The 19,427-nt window shown below is 35.0% G+C and overlaps 1 protein-coding gene across 8 annotated transcripts in view; it reads left to right on the plus strand.

Moving 5' to 3' along the window:
* The window catches only part of LOC126968405 (uncharacterized), a 135,597-nt gene that overhangs the window by 27,800 nt on the left and 88,370 nt on the right, over positions 1-19,427 (plus strand). The window contains exon 1 of one of the 8 annotated variants that reach the window (XM_050813472.1): positions 4,237-4,523. The exons of the other annotated variants lie outside the window; for them this stretch is intronic. Coding sequence (XP_050669429.1) covers positions 4,479-4,523 — 45 coding nt within the window. The 5' untranslated portion in view covers positions 4,237-4,478. Of the gene's footprint in view, positions 1-4,236; positions 4,524-19,427 lie in introns of those variants that run through there. 8 annotated transcript variants of the gene reach the window in all.

The following is a 19,427-nucleotide window of genomic DNA, read 5'->3' on the forward strand; positions in this document are numbered from 1 at the left end:
TATCGTAATTGTTTTTTTTTATGAATTTTTTATAGATTACGTCTAACAGTGCTTTAAATGGCTTGATCGTATGGGCGGCAAACAGAAGTATTTCTTATTTTATTTTATTGGCAAGAAAAAACAATTATACAGTACATCTTACTTAATAGTTACAATTCTTATAATATAAATATATGTATACTAATCAACTACGTTATAAACAGATTACTTATTTGTGTTGGAGAAAAAAATTCACTAAAATTACCTTATCACAAAGATTTTAAAATACATATATACATACATATAGTTATACAAATTTATCTAGTATGTTAATGTCAAGGATGTTTTGGTGATAAGATGCGACCATCTTATGATATGGAGAGGACATGTCAGCATTTGTACGACACTTTTTTAAGGCAAAAAGTTGATAAACGCGTGTAGCCCTAGAGAGATGACGCACAGTTACTGGGTAACACAGGTTGCGTGTTAAATAAATACAATCCTATTTATTATGGCATATGTCATATAAAAGCACTACTTCAAGTAGTTCACGTCTGTTTTTTAAATCTAGAATTTTGTATTTGTGTGCAGTTCGAAATATTGGTTTTTGTACATCTGTAATGCATACTGCGCAATTTTTTTTGTGTACACAACTGACATCAGTAATTGAAAAATTATCGAGAGTAAAGCTCCGATTTTTTTTTAGTCGCAGCTGTAGTTGTCCTTATTTGTGTAGACGCGACAGAATGAGAGCAAAATGCAGTGCCTTCTTGAAAAACTTAAAAATTGCGCTTATCACCTTGAGACATAAGATGTTAAGTCTCGTTTACCCAGAAATTTCACTAGCTACGGCGCCCTTCACGCCGAAACTCAATAATGCTTACACATTACTGCTTCACAGCAGAAATAGGCGCCGTTGTGGTACCCATAATCTAGCCGGCATTCTGTACGAAGGAGCATTTCAATGGTAAATAAGCCACACTATAAATTATATTAGTATACAGTACGTTTAAATATGTATAAGTTAATAAACTTACGAATGTTACGTTCTATATCAATATCGCATAAAATATTATAATGTTTTTCGCCAGACGACAATTTGAGTGACACCCAAACTGGGCATAGCCTATCTTTTTTTAATGGAAGACGAGGACAAATTATGGTATATGATTACGCCATGACATACAAAAACATCAACACTTATTTGTTACGTATAAAAATCCAGTTATGCAAAATATGTTTTGAAAAGTAGCAGCATTTCCGACATGCTGTCTGCATAGTAAAGCGCAATTTAAGCACTTACGCATTTCCTGAGGCAATTTCAAAGAAACTAGAATAAAGCGACACTTATCATAACTACATTCTAGAGGAAAAAGCGTGGGATTGCTTGCTTCCCATGTTTGTTTCCTATGTTCATTCACACAGTAAATAAGTCCACAGAAACATATCTACTGGTTTTTATATACATTGGAGGTCGAACTAAGTCACTTGTTTCCTTTAAACATCCATACCACAGTACATGTATAAGCAGTATCGAAACTAGACCTTTTTATTGGAATAAATACCAACACGGCAAATGAGGGTTAGGTTTGTCGCCTTACTTTGTGTAAAGTGAATTAAAAAAAATACGTTTAATAAAACCGACTTCAAAAACTGAAAAATATAAAATAACTGAATACATGTTTGTTCCCTTTGGAGACGATGGGTCCTTGGGGTTCATCGGCACATAAACTCGTAAAAGAGCTATCCAGGCGTCTAACCGACTTAACAGGTGACCCAAGATCTGGTACGTACCTCTGTCAAAGGATAAGTTTGGCTATACAAAGAGGTAACGTTGCCAGCTTCATGGGCACCTTACCTGCCGATAGCGTTCTTAATGATATTTTCTATTTTTAATTAATTAATTTTGTTAGAATATTTAAGTTTTATTTTATTAATATTTATATAAATAGCGTTATTAATTATTAAGAAATGTGTAAATAATTAAAAAAAAATAATAATAAAAAAATAATAATTTAAAGCCCATCTTATGGCAAACCTTTTACTTTAATACTATTATTTAATTTTGCTACCTATTGATAGGTTTTAATTCGGTAACACATACACACGGTACATACATAAAAAAAATACCGATCGAATTGAGAACCTTCTCCTTTTTGAAGTCGGTTAAATAGGTTTTTATTTAGTTAGTGCTGTATCTCAGCTATTTAGGTTTTTTAAAGAACTCCTAATTTTCATAGCATGAAAAGATTTTTTTTTAAAGTAGGAGTTAAATATAACAATAATCGTAACTAGAATTAGATTTATTATAATATAGATAGTATAAAAATACAAAATTATTTTTATACTTTTTAGTGCATATTGTACATTAAATTGTCTTGGAATAGTGTTTTTAAGCTCGGATTTTTTTTGTTATTTTTTTTTTTTAATTTATTATTTTTTTTTCCGTTTGGTTCTAAAATGTATAAGTAATCGATTGAATTGATTAGTATACAAACAAAATGTATAATTAAGAAAATCTTCAACATTTTCAGAAGTATTATTCATTATTAGTTATTATAGGTAAATAACTCATTGAAAAATCTTTCGCTATATACATACATGTGTTTCGGTTGCACTCCGGGAGTGCCGGTAAAACAATACCAGAAATTTTGTGGTTAAATACAACTTTCATTTATGGCGCTATAGTACCTACACAAAAATGACAATTTATATATAATACAACACTTTAAGGCGACACTAAATGCCGGTGACCTTGAGCGATATGATTTCACGGCTCCTATAAAACAAAGCCAATATTTTCTAAATTCTTGCGTCGAAAATTTAACATTTTAACAGGCGCAAACTGCTTAATTGCTTACAATGTTACATAAAAAAGTAAAATCTATAAGAATAACTTTTATGATAGTAGTATACTAAACAAATGCATGATGCCGAGAAAAAACTTGTTTAACTGCAAAGAAAACTGTTAGTTCATAATAGCTCTGGAGTGCTAATTTTAACCAACAATAAGCATTAGCAACCTACAAGTAAGACTTAAGGGTATGTGTAACAGGATAAAGTAGTGTTCATAGCTCCAAATGCTATATTTTCACCACAAAACTTGTCTAAAAACACCTTATTTGCGTGTCTTCTGTTTACCCTTCGCCTTAACGCTTCAGAACTATTACAATTATTTCCTTTAAAAAGATTTCTTAGAAAAATCAACTGTCATCCATAATTTCAACGCCTCTTTCACCATCTTCATTACCAGCATCATCAAAATAGGTTTGTGCTCATATAGCTCTAGTAAAAAACAAAATAATAAAATAAAAAATTTAAACAAAATAATAAGTAAAAAAGAAATACAAATAGAACTATCGCCATAGGAAGAGTATTCACTAATGCTAAAGGTTTAAAACCAATTAATTTAACAGATATTTCACGGTTGATATTCGATCCCTCGCCCTCGGGGTGTTTCGGCTTCGCAATCACAATGAAATCTTAATCACAATGAATCTTCCTCAAAGGCGGGCAACGCTCTTGTGATTCCTCTGGTGATGCAAGAGAATGTGGGCGGCGGTGATCACTTAACACCAGGTGACCCGTACGCTCGTTTTTTCCTCCTATTCCATAAAAAAAAAAACTGATTCAACCACTGGTCCAAGACCAAGTTGAAGTAGCCGAACTATAATTAGTGAGAAGTATAAATCTTTCTTCCATAATTTCAACCACTCTCTTACAAACTTTCGATGAGACCACGTGGAGTGACGCGGGTTTAACATTTTATATTCATCCCAAGAAAATTGCTCAACGCCGGTAAAGAAGTTTCACTTCAAAATTCATTCAATTGTATTGTTTTTTATATTTAAAATTATCGAAATACATGGGCACTCATCAAAATTTCAGAATAAAACAGTTTGACCTGACAACGTAGTCAGTGCTCAAAATAACCTGTGAATATCTACATAATAGGGTTTAATGTTTTTCATAATATTATAATTAAATACAACAGGTGACAAAAGGTGACATATAATTCTTTTATTTCAAACCTAATGTTTATTGTGATACCAAACATACTCAAGTGCATCAATAAGAATTTATGACGCTTGTAGATGTAAACGAACAAATTTTAATTCATTTAACATTTTGTAACTAAATCCGAACCCCAAATAGTATGAAAATAGTCTAGAATACCAGCTCAAGGGGTTGTCATGCGCCGTGGGGTAAGCGATCAATGGTTCACTGGTTGCGCGCGCATTCACCGTGACGGTGTTCTACGCAGTTCGTCAAAACATCTGTAAAACATACCTCGCCCTTGTAAGAAACAATTGTATCAAACAACATTATTGTAATCGACACATTCGCGAATACCACCTACGTTTGTTCGTCTAAAACACTTCAGTGAGTCATTGGATTGTCCCAATAAGTGTTGTGTTAATCGTTTTCTGATGCCGGTTATTCGCCAGACTTTGAAGAGCGGGTCCGACCCGGTTTAGACGAACTGGTAACGCTGCAGAATGGATGACTGCAGCAACTTCTTCGACGATTTACAGTGCGATATGGTAATTACGACATAATTTGCTTCTATCTGGTTATGTAATTAAAAGAATGCAGATATCTCAACCTTTTATGTGAGTTTTAAGATAGTGTAAACTTTATTTTATTATTCAAGGAAATAGTAGTCCTCTAACAGTGTTTTTTTTAAATGGAGTCGTTTTTCCATGATAGTGTTATGCTTATACATTATTTATTGCCTTGGAATTTGCCTTTTTCCGTTCATGTTATACATGTAATGTATTAAGTTTTTTTTAAATATACAGTTGTGTACTAAACGTGTGGATATTATAATTGTTTTATATAATGGTTGTTTGAGGTCAAAAAATATCGACCTGTGCAGTCATTCTCTTTACGATTTCATCTCCAGCTATCTCTGCTTCATCGAACGAATTTATCAATCTCTTATGGTCAGCTACTTATTCTGTCTGTTTTTCTGCATTTATGTTCTTTACTGTATTTTCTTACATATATACCTATATACAAATTTAATATATTCGGTGTAATCGCAAATCTTAATCTTGTGAAACAGTTTAACGATATTTTTCTATTACAATAAAACACACAGTAATGCTTACACATTAATGATTCACGGCAGAAATAGGCACGGTTGTGGTGCCCATAATCTAGCCGGCATTCTGTGCAAAGGAGCCTCCCACTGATTGTATGATCACTGTTTGAAGGACAATACTACAGAAATGATAATATTGATGTATAAATTTGACTTCGTAATGAATGTAATGTAATGCTTTTTATGAGTAGTTGTAGCATTATATGAAATATTTTAATTTAACACATTAATATGGTAATATGAACTGGAATTTGCCATTATAGGTACATAGATTAGTAATTTTTTTGATTTGATTTTTATTATTATTTAAATTAAAATTGTATTAATTTAATTTAAATTAAAACTGTAAATTAAAATTGTATTTAACTGTATTTATTTCTACTATAATAATGTTTATTGCTTAAAATACACAAACAATAAGCTATTTGATAAGGTTGATGATAATATTGATTTTTTTTAAAACGGTTACGATAGTGAGGAATAAAGAGCATCGTAAAGACAGACGGAAACTTATTCAAACAATTTTTTCTCAATACATTTAATATTTTTTTAAATCGAGGGGACTCATCAATGGACTCCTGGGAACAATTAAAAGTAAATTAATAAAGTATGGTAACACATTTAATCAAATATCACTTTTAATTAGTTTTCATTTACAGCATGACGTTACAATGGCATCATTAAATAAACACACGGGTAGAGCTACTTAACCGTAATCTTAAAGAAAAATATTTAAAAAATATTTTAACAAAATTAAAACAACGACTTTAAAAACACTATTCCAAAAATGGATGCCAGATCTGGACCAAATTACAATGGGATACACGGGAAGTACCAGCTTTCAAATAAAAAAAGAATTATCAAAATCTGTTCACCCAGTCGAAAGTTTCGAGGTAACAAACATAAAAAAAAGAACATACCGACGAATTGAGAACCTCCTCCTTTTTTGAAGTCTGTTAAAAAGGGAACACATGATTCACTTAATAAATAAATTTTTCATTATATCATTTCGGAACAGCCTGTGAGAAATCTAGTAGCCACGCGCTAGCGTAGGCACTGACACCTACTTCGTGCCGTCTTATGCAACTACGTAAGGGTAATTTTTTTTTTCTAAATACATAATTTGTTTGTTTGAAAATTTCAAGATTTAAATTGATTGCTTTAAAATGTTTGAATTATTTTTTTACAATCAAGGTTAGTTAGCTCTATCCGTGTGTTCATTTAATGTCGCCATTATTAAATAGATGAGTGTGATGAAACGCGCACTTGACTTTTGCATTGGGCTGTCTAGAGTCTTAGCTTAAGCCACTGTATAAATACCACTGGACAAGCTTTTTCATATGTGTGACAGCAATTTTTTTGTGCCTATTTGAAGCGCCACTCGCGAGCGTCCAAAGAACTACTTTTGACGTATTATACAAACGGCTGCGAAGGAGCCTACAATACTCTGAAGTATTTTTAAATTTTGAATTAATGTCGTTCGTTTTCCGTTACGTTCACATTTTTTTTTGTTAATAGTTTCCCACCATCTATGTTGTCCACTAGGTTGTCATCACTAGTTTTAGTACCGGAGACTCTCGCTACATGGCCAACAGCGCCAAAATAGTGAATATCAAACAGGCACAAAAGCAATTTGACAGCCACCAGTCTAGTGGTATATTGTAGAAGTCAGTGGCTTAAGCTGAGCAATATTTCAGCTGTCAAATGACTAGTTATAAAAACGAAATCAATTATTATGTTTAACTTACACTCAGTTAAGGTTTACGTAAGTAAAGTCTGAGCAAAGTCTATGTCAAATATCTAAGTCACGCTCTTTAGATCGCAACTTAGAGTGCGTATGCAATTTTATGTAGGTACAAAATTTAATGGAATGACTCGCTCACGCTGTCGATGTTGTTAAAGTGAATCGATTCAAAATGTTTAATATTGATATTTTTTTAATATAATGGCAATTTTTTCGTTATTGGGCGCTAGTAATATTTGCACATATTTTCCGCTAGACAAACGCGTAAAATAAAACATGATACGTAGGTCACACTAAAAGTTTTGCGTAACTTAAAAAACAACATGTTATAACCAAAATATTATGTTTGTTGCTTTTCAAAATACTCTCCTTTACATTTTAAACATTTTTTCATGTGATCGAACCATTTTTTAAAACAGGAGGACCACAGATCTGAAGGCATATTTTCTACGTGCTGATTGAACGCTATCACTGCCTCTTCGGAATTGGTAAAAGTGAAACCTCTCATCCATTGCAAAATGCAGAAATCACGGGTGCTAGGTCGGGGCTATGTGCAGGATGGGTGACGAGTTGTACTTTTTTGGAAGCTTAAAATTAGTTTTGTTGGCCGTGTGTGAAGAAACGTTGTCATGATGTAGGAGATGTTTTTGGTCGTCTTTCGCGAACTTTTTTAACACTCTGGGTAAGCAAATCGTAGAATACCACTCGGTGTTATCACTCTTTTGATCTTCAAGTGGAATGCCTCACTTTTGTTGGCCTATTCTCATTTTATAACACCCATTTACAAGATTGCTGTTTTTTCGGGTTCAAAATAATAAATCCACCTTTCGTCTCCTGTGATAATGTCATAAACAGCATAAGAATCTCCGTGGTTGTACTTCATTAGCATCTGTGAGTACCATTCCAAGCGAGCCCGCTTCTGCTCCGCTGTCAGTTCATGAGGGGTCCAACGATAACAAAGTTTCCGAACTTTCAATTCTTCGTGTAAAATTTTCTGAATTTGGCTCATACCAATCGCCAATGTTCCTCAAATTGTCTCATAGGTAATCTGCACGTTTTCTTCAATTAGCCGCATAACAGTAGCCACATTATTTTCGTTGACGGCTGTTGAAGGCCGCCTTCACGAAATTCGTCATATAAAGAAACCCGACCTCTCTGAAACTTAGCAAACCATCGCCTACTGGTGCTCAAGCAAGGTGCTTCTCACCCAAAAGCATTTTGAAAATGAGCGGCTGTGCCTGCTTGCGGAGAGAGAGAATTAAAAAATAAATAAAATATTACCTTATTACAAAAATGATATCTTCATTCAACATATAGTGCACTAAATAATTACTAGAAATTTCTAAAATCGATAAAATGATCGAATTATCTGCTCACACCATTGCGGTACATCTCTGGAAAAACTAAAATAATGAAGTTTTCGTCGCGAATTGAATAGGCGCTCTTAATTCTAAATAGAATTAATACAATTATATAACGGAATGACCGTCAAGCTGTTTGCACTTTGTAAAAATATCAAGAGCAAGGTTGAAATGCTGAGACATTGGCATTGTGAAACCATATCGCAGACAGTATTGATCTAGGTTGTCTGTGCACCCTCGCTAGGGTTTAAGAAGTTGGATTACTTCAATCTATACTATGGCTATCGAAGTGCGTATCAACGGCCATTATGTATTTATATAATACAGATGAGTGAAATTTTGAAGTTGTATGTATTTTTTAATGCTGACTCATAATCAAACAAATTTAAAAAAATAAATTCGTGTGGACCACCCTTTACATTTAGGGGGATGAAAAATAGATGTTGTCCGATTCTCAGATCTACCCAATATGCACTCAAAATTTCATGAGAATCGGTCAAGCCGTTTCGCAGGAGTTCAATATTTAACACCATGACACGAGAATTTTATAAATTAGATGAACTATTAATTTACTACCTAAAATAGTTTTTGCTTTATAAAGGGCGATCTAACCGAAACGAACGATGTTTATTGTATATAAAACAAAAAGTTCATAGAAGGAAATATTACAATTATGTGTGAAACAAAATATCGGTCAAATAATTGCCACGACTTCGGTGGCATAGGTAGTCTCTATCTGATGGTGCATATTTTCAATGACTCTGAGACATAATTGAGGTTCAATGTCGTTAATATGCTGATTTATCTCATCCTTTAGCTCTTTAATTGTTCTTGGTTTAGACGCACACTTTTTCTTTTAAATATCCCCAAAGAAAGAAGTCAAACGGTGTCAAATAACATGATCGTGGGGGCCAATTGACATAGCCACGATATGAGATAGAGATAAATATGAGACGGCCACTAAATTTCTTGCCCAACAGACCCATTGTTTCGTTGGCTGTATGGCAAGTGGCACTATCCTGTTGGAACCACATATAATCCAGGTCCATATCCCCAATTTGGCCACAAGAAGTCCGTTATCATCTCGCGATAACACCATTCACGGTAACTGCTTGGTCGATCCCATTCTCGAAGAACTACTGCCCGATGTCGCTGCCAGCCAAATAAACCGCACCACACAGTCACTTTTGTTACACAGGTGTTTCTACATTTCCAACAGACCTGGTTTGGATTATTCTTCCGATTGTGGACACATTTGAGCAGTGGAGTAGTCGATTATGCTGACTAAAAACATCACGAAGTGCACGAAATGCATTTTGATTCGAACGCCCATTTTCGTAAAACAATATTAACGCGCTGCTCAAAACTGTGTACTTCTGCATGGTTATATTTGTGAAACACTGAAGCAAAACAAACCTATTTCCTTTTTAACTGACAATCCAAGAAAGTATCAAAAGAATAAACCACCTTAGAATAATTAATAATAATAATATAATATTAACACACTTTTTACACAAATTATCTTGCCCCAAATTAGGCATATATAGCCTGTGTTATGGTTTGCAAGACAACGATATATTTAATACAATATACGTACTTAAACATACATATTATAAACATCCATGACTCGGAAGCAAACATCCATATTCATCATATAAATGCTTGCACCTACCGGGATTCGAACCCGGGACGTCCAGCTTAGTAGGTAGGATCGCTAACCACTCGGCTATACAGGTCGTCAATTATAATTATTAGAAGCATTATTTGTAGTTGTTTAGTCTCAAGAAAAAATAAACACTGAAAAAATAAAGCTATATTATAATAAGAATGATCCCTTTTACACGTCTGAGTTTTAGAAGTCTTAATCTATCTAATCTTTTTAGTGTAATCCTATTAGAATATATCCGAGTACTAAGAATGATTAACGAAAATGCCAAAAGTAACTTTGTTAAGGCTTTTTTGAAGTGCATACTTGCTCGCTAATGTCGTATTGCATGTAGATTGAGATGAACTGTTGCGTTCAGTTATCAACTGATTATCGAGTTGCAGCGATTCACGACAAATTCTGTATATAGTATACTATAATAACAAGACTTGTAAACATCATCTAAAGATGTGGAAGGAGACATTATATTATCAGAAAATAGAATTCAGAGAGGGTGTTTATACCGAGAAAACCCATTAGGAACTCTTATGACACCTATAAATTTCACCACCGGTTATTACGTGAAAATGTTTGATACCAAATATATAATTTATCCAAACAAAACAAATATTTAAAATACTATGATTACACAAAATTAAAACTATCACAGGCAGCATTTCTGCGTTGGATAGCTAGGCTGATCCGTTGCCCGAAATAGCTGCCAGCGCTTGTGTTTCCTGTAGCCTCATTGAGGCGCGAAGAACTTTGTACATTCTCCGCGCTTTTGGGCCCACGGGCCAAGTGTCTCGACACCAAATGGCACAAAGTTGTATGACTCACTGAGACCGATATATTTGCGACGCTTGCTGTCTTCGGCAGTCAAAACAGCAGCCCCAACACCAACTGACGTAACTTGGACATGAGAAGGAGCCAGAGTGTCGACGCAAGTCGCGTCCCACACCAGCGCCCTTCCCTGTGCCCAAGCCACCAGCTCAGCTTTTTTTTATTTTTATTTTTTTTATTTCATAGTTAGTTCGCCATTTGTTCTTGATTGTTCTCTATAAACATTTGTTTGTTCTCGATTTATTTATTTAAAAAAAAATTGCAATTCATTAAAATTGGTTGGGTTAGGTTATGTTAGAACAGTTAAAACAACGCACGAGCCGAGCGTAGCGTGCCGCGGCAGCGGCCGGCGAGGGCCAGAACCAAATAGTAGGCGTTTCCCCCCATTACGGGGGCTAACTAAAGGGTATGTTTTTAATTAATTGTTTTTAAATAAACAACAAAAGAACAAACAATTATTTATAGCGAACAATTAAGAACAAACTACGAACTAACGATATGCGATATTGAAAATTCAAATATAAGAAAAAAATTTTTTTTGGGGGGCTAAGTTTGATGAGCCCAAGCCACCAGCGTCATTCCATCAGGGCGCTTGCCATCGCAGCGGATAATACCATTTGGCTCATATATATGATATGATACCTAATTGTTTCCTTTTACTGAAGATGTGTTTTTGCCATGTAAGACGTTGGTATGTGTGCCTTAAAATAAAGATGAAATAATCTCAAATGTGGTCGACATAATATCTTCAAATCTCATCTTGAATCTATTCATAAAGTTGACCTCTACAACCCGTTACACAACGAACGGTGCCTCGTGATAACAAGCGGAACTAAGCCGGTTTACACGGAGTGTCCATTTGGCCTATTTTAAAACAATGCAATGTGAACATTAACGCTATTCGTACTAATAGGCTTAACATGCTTTTGTACTGTATACAGATAATCATTGCATGAACGCCTCTTAAAATTAGAGGAACAAGTCTTATGGTGGGTCTATATATAACAAAGAACATAAAAGAAAGCTAGCGAACGAAATAAAAGATAAAGAGTGTGTGTTTACCATAGATAGCTGGGTTGGACTCCCGCATCGTTCATAAAGTTTCGCTACAAATTTAATTGAATTATTCCCAGGGATATCACTTTAAAAATAACAAATTGTTTAGGGTATTTACGTTTAGTTGTAAGAACTCGTCAAAACGTCATACAATTAAGGAAGTCTAGCCTTAATAAGTATGTTGTTTTAAAGTCAATTGCATTGGATTTTGAAGGTTCGATCTGTCAAGTAGTTGAAACTTAAATATTACAACTAATCAGATTTGGAATGAAAATATTACTGGCCATTTTCCCAGTTCTCGACTCTTTCCTACTTGGTTTTTAACAATAGTCCAAAATTGTTTTATGGCAATAAGGGATGAGATGAGCTGGAGGTTCAGTTGATGGTAATTGATACGCCCTGCCCATAGCAATATAGTGCCTCTCAGGATCTTGAAAAACCCAAAAATGTTGAGTAGCTCTGCAATTTGGCTCAAGTTTTGCTCATCTGTTTACTCTTTTTCATATAAAAATAAAGAGTTTTAGAGAAAGAATCTCAACGATCGACTGTTTCAGAACTCCATTTTCAACGCATGGTAGGTAGGTTTTCTATAAACTCATTTCGGTAAATCCTTAAGTTTTCCGGTAGGTAAAACCAAAGATCAACGAATATACAGGCTTTAATAGCGTAATATATATTGAATAAGCAATCTAAGGCCACGTTCTGATATTATAAAATGAATGTAACAATATTGAAATGTTTACCCATGACCTTTTGATACCTATACAAAGGGTCCGGTAATGATTTATAAATGTTTTGGCTTATCATAAAATCAAACTATTTATGATGTGGTCGGTATGCTTAGATAATTTATACATCTAGATAGATTGTAATAGATGTGGCCACGTCAAAAAAAAGCTGCGAAATGTTAGCCTCTACTTTCAGTAACGCACGCACTCTATAACTAAATTTTAGAACATTGATGTAAAGTTCATCTCCTTGCCTTAAAGCTTACTTATAATAATCGTTATGAAATCATAAGCCACAGAGACTTGAAATTTGGTACGAATATTCCTTTCGCCGAATGGAAAGGTCAGCTAAGAATGGATTTTAGGAAATTCCATCCGCAAGAGTTTTATTTATAGCTATAAAAGAGAAAAATGACAGTCGAGAGACAGTTACACATAGTTACTATTAGCCCTTATTGATTGAATATGAGTGCAAAAAAGGTTACAATTCAGAAGTGGGATATTAGTATGGTTTCTTTCCAGTAGGTATGTATGTATGCAATAATAGCTTGCAAATAACAAATATTTATTGCTTACGATAAATTTCGTACTGCCAAAGGGAAACTTTAACAGGTAGTCACTTGCCAACCAAACGCCTCAAGGAATTTCAACATTAATATCTATGTAGACTTTCCCCGACTTCAGTTATATAGACTTAACAGCAACAGTGCAAATATTACAAGACGATAAGTGGCTAGAGGCGTTGTAGATTTAGAAACAGAAACATTAGCTCAGCTTTTTTTTCACATTTAATAATTCTAGAACAACATACCGTCGTTAACGCGGGTAATACGATCATCATCACGTTGCTCCGATTAAACATTGTGAGTAAAATCTCAAAACACAGAGAGAAACATAGGTCTAGGATTAAAAACCAAGTAGGATATTTTCTTTCATGTCCTAAGTCTGATTATTGAGTGTTATTTAAGTTTCAGCTTCTTAACAGATCGAACCTTCAAGTTCCAAAAGACTTTAAAATAACATACTTATTAAGGCTAGGCTTCCATAATTGTATGACATTTTGACGAATTTTTACAACTAAATGAAATATCCTAAACAATTTGTTAATTTTAAAGTGATGTCCCTCGCTTCTGGGAATAATTTAAATTAAATTTGTAACCAAAATTTGTCAAAAATGCGGGACTCGAACCAGCGACCTCTCGCGTTCCGTCCGAGCGCTCTTCAATCCGAACCGGTGACTAGTGACGTATGGTTCGTAAATCTTGTTATGTCTTGTTCAAATTTGAGACCTGAGAGTTGAACAAGACATGCCAAGATTTACTAACCATACGTCACTCGAACGGTTGGCGCTGTTGAAAGAGCGCTCGAAAGGTCGTGGGTTCAAGCCCCGCATTGTTCATAAATTTTGGTGATAAATATAACGAAATAGCCTATCAAAGAGAAATTTAAATAAACGTATTTTCAAACCTTTTTCTGTCCGATGCCAAAACTTAAAATATGATTGGAAGATATTTGTTCCATACTTTTTCTTTTCGAAGACGATGCTGTCTTTTAAGAATATCTTTATATCCTGTTTGACAACTTCTATGACTATATCTTCCATAAAAGCGAAAAAAATACTAGCACATTGAAAACACGCTTAGTAATCCTTTAACAACTTCTGAAGCAACAAAAAAATTCTAAAATTTGATTTACCTTTAAGATTAAAAAATATCAACCCAGGATTCATGTCTTTTACCTTGCCTCTCATATACAAGTCAACCTGGATCCTATAATACGCACACAAAAGAAAGAATTGAAAAATATCAAAGAGCCATGGATATAAACATTCTTAACTTGAGAGACTCAGAGACAAAACATAACATAGCGAAATAAGATAAAGGAAAAAAGTTATTTATGCGTCAACCTAAACTGCAAGAGACTTAAATGGAAGTGGGCTGGTCACATTGCACGTCAGGATAAAGAGAGATGGGCTTGGCCCCCTGGAAAAAGGAAAAGGAGACGCCCCCTGGAAAGATGGGAAGATCAACTTATAGAATTTGCAAACAAAGACTGGATGAAAACAGCTCAAGATAGGGAAAAGTGGAGCGAGATAAAGGAGGCCTATACACGTCAAGAGGTCCTTAGTTAAAATGGTGAAGAAAAAAATAGTGATTCTAATCATCATCATCAGCCGGAAGACGTCCACTGCTGGCCAAAGGCCTCCCCAAAGGTTTCCACGACGATCGGTCCTGCGCTGCCCTCATCCAACGTGTTCCGTCGATCTTGACCAGATCGTCGGTCCATCTTGTGGGGGGCCTACCAACACTGGTACGTGGTCGCCATTCTAGGACCTTACTGCCCCAACGGCCATCTATCCGTCGAACTATTTGCCCTGCCCACTGCCACTTCAGTTTCGCAATCATTTGGGCTATGTCTCCTCATTTCTGAACCGATCTCGCAGGAAAACTCCGAGAATAGCCCTCCCCATTGCCCTCTGAGCGACCATGAGCTTTCTCATAAGGCCCATAGTTAGCGAATACGTCTACACGCCGTAAGTTATCACTGGCAACACACACTGGTTGAAAACCTTCGTCTTCAGACACTGTGGTATTTGGGATTAATAATAATTCTAATATTACTAAGGAATTAAAGAGGCTACATTAGTATTATTCATCTTTTAGCAAAGGCGAATTTAAATAGGTTGTTTAGTATTCTGATTCCAGTTCGATATTTTGTAACGCTTTCAACATTCAAAGCTTCCGTGTTTTTGACAATTCAATGTTAATGTTTCGACTAACATAACAGCAGTGTGTACAAAATACCAGTATGATGTTGTAACATTTATTGTTTACCATATAAAGTGTCACGGCCGTATGTAGCAATTTTATAAATTGAATTGAATTCATGCTTTAGTAAAATGCATATTTTGTTTGTCTGTTTGGGTGAAATTCTTATAAGACTTGAACGTCAAAACTGCCATAACATAATAACGGCCGTGACAAACTCAGCGGAGTACTTCTTTTGAACAAAACTTCTTTTCTCACCCTTGACGAAGGGAGTAGGCTGGTGAATGCGTGACGAGAGCGTAACGTGAACAGTGATTTCTTCAGTTGTGGAGTAAGCTGTACAGTGCTGGTAGGCCCCCAACAATAGGCGGAATATGTTGGATGAGGGCAGTGCAGGACCGATCGTCGTGGAAATCATTAAGGGAGTCCTCTGTCCAGTAGTGGACGTATTCCGGCTGATGGTGATGATGATGGAGTAAGCTGGTGAATGAATGACGAGAGCGTTACGAACGAACGATAGCGTTACGCGAACGGTGATTTCTTGACTTGAGGAGTAGCTGGTGAGCATTTTTTAAATTAGATTTTTATTATCAACAACACATTATTACTAGTTTTTTGTATAAGTAAGACCTTTTAACGAATTCGATAACGATTGCAGAGTTCAGTGTCCCAAGCCAAAGCTACGTAATTTCATGCGTACCGCTCGTGAATACAAAGAGCTTTAACGGAACTACACTAACACGATTGCGTCCCGTGGTCACAGATCTCTGTGGGCGTTTTTGTCACAATTAAGTACTTATGTTACGTCACGTGATCATCGAACCGATATATTATGGCGGAACTACTGTAAGAGGCGTAAGGCACATTAACGAATTTGCTACAAACTGCGACAATGTTACAACGAGAACAAACATGAACTTGTTATGCCTACTACTCGGTTATGTCGAGTTAACTTATTAAGTTATTGGGCGATTTACATGATCCCAGAAATGTACGAAACAAATTCAAAAGAATTGTTAAAAAATGTTTGTGTGGTAAAGGTTACTATAACATAAATGATTTTCTTAAAGATACCACAGACTGAGAATGGAGCGAACGCCCTCAGGCTATTAAATTATAAATATTGTATGATATAGCATAAATTGAACGAAATTAAAAAAAGTCTGCTCAGTTTCTCGCGGCGGTTCATCTCAGGTCAGGCCATACTATTCATAAGTGATTTTAAATTCTATTTTGAATAAAAATATTTGAATCGAATTAGGATTTTAATGGGTTATAATAATGAAAAACAATCTAAATCTTTTACTATATTTACAATACTACGACTACATAAAATTAAATCTATCATTACGTGGAAGCGTACCAAGAATACTGGCAGCATTACCGCGTTGGATAGCAAGGCTGATCCGTTGACCGAAATAGCTGCCAGCGCTTGGGTTTCCAGTAGCCTTATTGAGGCGCGAAGATATACTTTGAACATTCTCCGCTCCTCTGGGCCCCACGGGCCAAGTGTCTCGACACCAAACGGCACAAAGATGTATGACTCACTGAGACCAACATATTTGCGACACTTGCTGTCTTCGTCAGTCGAAGCAGCAGCCCCAGCACCAACTGACGTAACTTGGACATGAGAAGGAGCCAGAGTTACTATAAATTATTTTTAAAAAGTAATACAATAATATAATTATGCCATGGTTACCATTAGGTAAAGTAATAAAGTGTTCCATTTCTCCGTAGTGCGGTGTTGGAGAATGCATTGTCTAGACGCTCTAAGTAACCAAAGCTATAAAAGTGACAAAAGCCACGGGTGTGTTCCAAGTGTATAATGCAACACAAAACATAAATTAATTGAATCAAAAGATTTATTGTATAGGTATGTTTGTTTCCGAGTCATATATGTTTATATGTATTTATGTATGTTTAAGTAAGTATATTGTATTAAATATATCATTGACCCATAGTATAGGCTATGCCTAGTTTGGGGCGAGATAATTTTAGTAAAATGAGTCAATATTATTATCATTGAAATAAAATTTGTAAAACAAAATTTTATGAACGATGTGGGACTCGAACCCACGACCTCCGGAATTCCATGCCGGCGCTCTAATCAATTTAATTGGATCTTAAGCAATAACTCAGTATCAAGGGTAAAATAAAACGGATGTCACTGGATTAGTATAATTTGTGTTAAACTCTCAATATGTTACTGGTTACATCCATGGATCAGCTTTGCCATCCAACATGGAAATGCTGTCACAACTCTTGGGAAACATTCACATAATGATCAGTTTCACTACATGGATTCTCTATATTATTTCTCAAGGGTGTTTTTGGAAATTCAAATTCAATTCAATCCACTCAAATGTAAATCTTGATTTAAAAGAGTGGCAATGAGTTTCGTGCTGCTTCTTCTCATTAGCTCAACCCTTTACGAAGTAGCGGTAGAAATAATAAGAAAAAAAACTTTTTTTGACATTCATAAGTGTCATTACCGTGACCTACATTAATCAAGTGATTTTGATTTGATTTGACTATTTCTATTGAAAATAGGATTTAAAATCACTTATTGAACGTAAAAAACTACCACCCATTCGTAATAGTGTGCCTAAGACCTAAAAGAACAATTAAATAGCATGAGGTCTTTCGCATCATTCCCAGTCTCTGGTATCATTAAGAAAATCATTTATGTTAAAGTAACCTTTATGTAATGTATTCAGATCTCATAAATAATGGACCGTAGCAGATATATTACTCTGCAATCCTATCTATCTTTCATCGTGTTGATTGTAAGATAGATATAGACTTGTGTTTCCTCAATCGGCTGGCTTAATTACCTTTAACTTTCTACGGTACTGTCAGCACCAATGAACATGATACGCTATTCGCTTCCGACACTTGTTTTACCGATTGCGATCGAGAAATGTGATGGTATTTTAAAAGGGGCGTCTGTTTCTAAACAAGACTATTGTTATATTATACAGAGATGCAGGACTCGCACCAGCAAAGGGTTCCGTCCGAGAGCTCTTACCAACTGAGCCAACAGTTCGAGTGACGCATCAACCGAAATTTTTGTATGTCTTGTTCAACTCTCAGGTTGTGGCTTCATCTACAGGATCTATTTTACACTTGATAACCTGCTCAACCCCAATAATTGCGTATTAGGAAATTGACTTGATATGTCGCTCTTGCAAATCTAAACAGTTTGAAGTAACTAAAACACAACCTGATTTAAATATAATATTCGTTTTTTACTATGCTAATTAGTTATGTTGAACATCTGTGTTTCTTCACAGCTATATAATAATAATAATCTCAAGAGGCTCTCACTTAATAACTGGATAAAGGGTCAGTTACAGAAAGCAGCTGTTTTGGGAACGGCACGCATCGTGCGGAAGTTCCTCAGTCTCTCGCACTAACCACCGGCAGAATTGTCGTGAACCAACGCCGGCGGGACTCTGTTTTTTTATATTTATATTTGTAATATTGTTTTTTATAAATATGTTATATATATAAATGTATAAAATAAGATGAAATTGTAATAAAGAGAATAATAATAATAATATTGACACACTTTTTACACAAATTATCTTGCCCCAAATTAGGCATATATAGCCTGTGTTATGGGTTGTAAGACAACGATATATTTAATACAATATCCTTACTTAAACATACATAAATACATACAAAGATACACATAAACATAAATATAAACATCCATGACTCGGAAACAAACATCCATATTCATCATATAAATGCTTGCACCTACCTTGATTCGAAACCGGGACCTCTAGCTTAGTAGGTAGGATCGTTAACCACTCGGCTATACACGTCGTCCATATAGTTTTATTGTTAAAGTAAGGATAAATTAATTAATATTTTGTATAAGAACAATAGTGTAAATAAATATATACATTTAAGACCTTGGTATCCAGATATTTAATTTATTTAAGTTCAGGGGATTTCAGCTTCCTACATCAGTAAATTTAGGAGTGTAATATGATAATTTAACAGCACGATAACCTCAAAGCCAGTTTCATTTGACAGTTATATACCGTCGTCCATAAAGATTAATTATTTCAAAGCGTTACGCAATTGCCTCTTGCGATGCTCATAATATAAGTATTTGGTAAGCGGATGTCGAACAATGGCCTCTTAGTCGGTGCCTACTTGACATATTTGGCACTAAGCGCATGCAA

The sequence above is a fragment of the Leptidea sinapis genome, chromosome 1, assembly GCF_905404315.1.
Source record: "Leptidea sinapis chromosome 1, ilLepSina1.1, whole genome shotgun sequence".
Lineage (NCBI taxonomy): Eukaryota > Metazoa > Arthropoda > Insecta > Lepidoptera > Pieridae > Leptidea > Leptidea sinapis.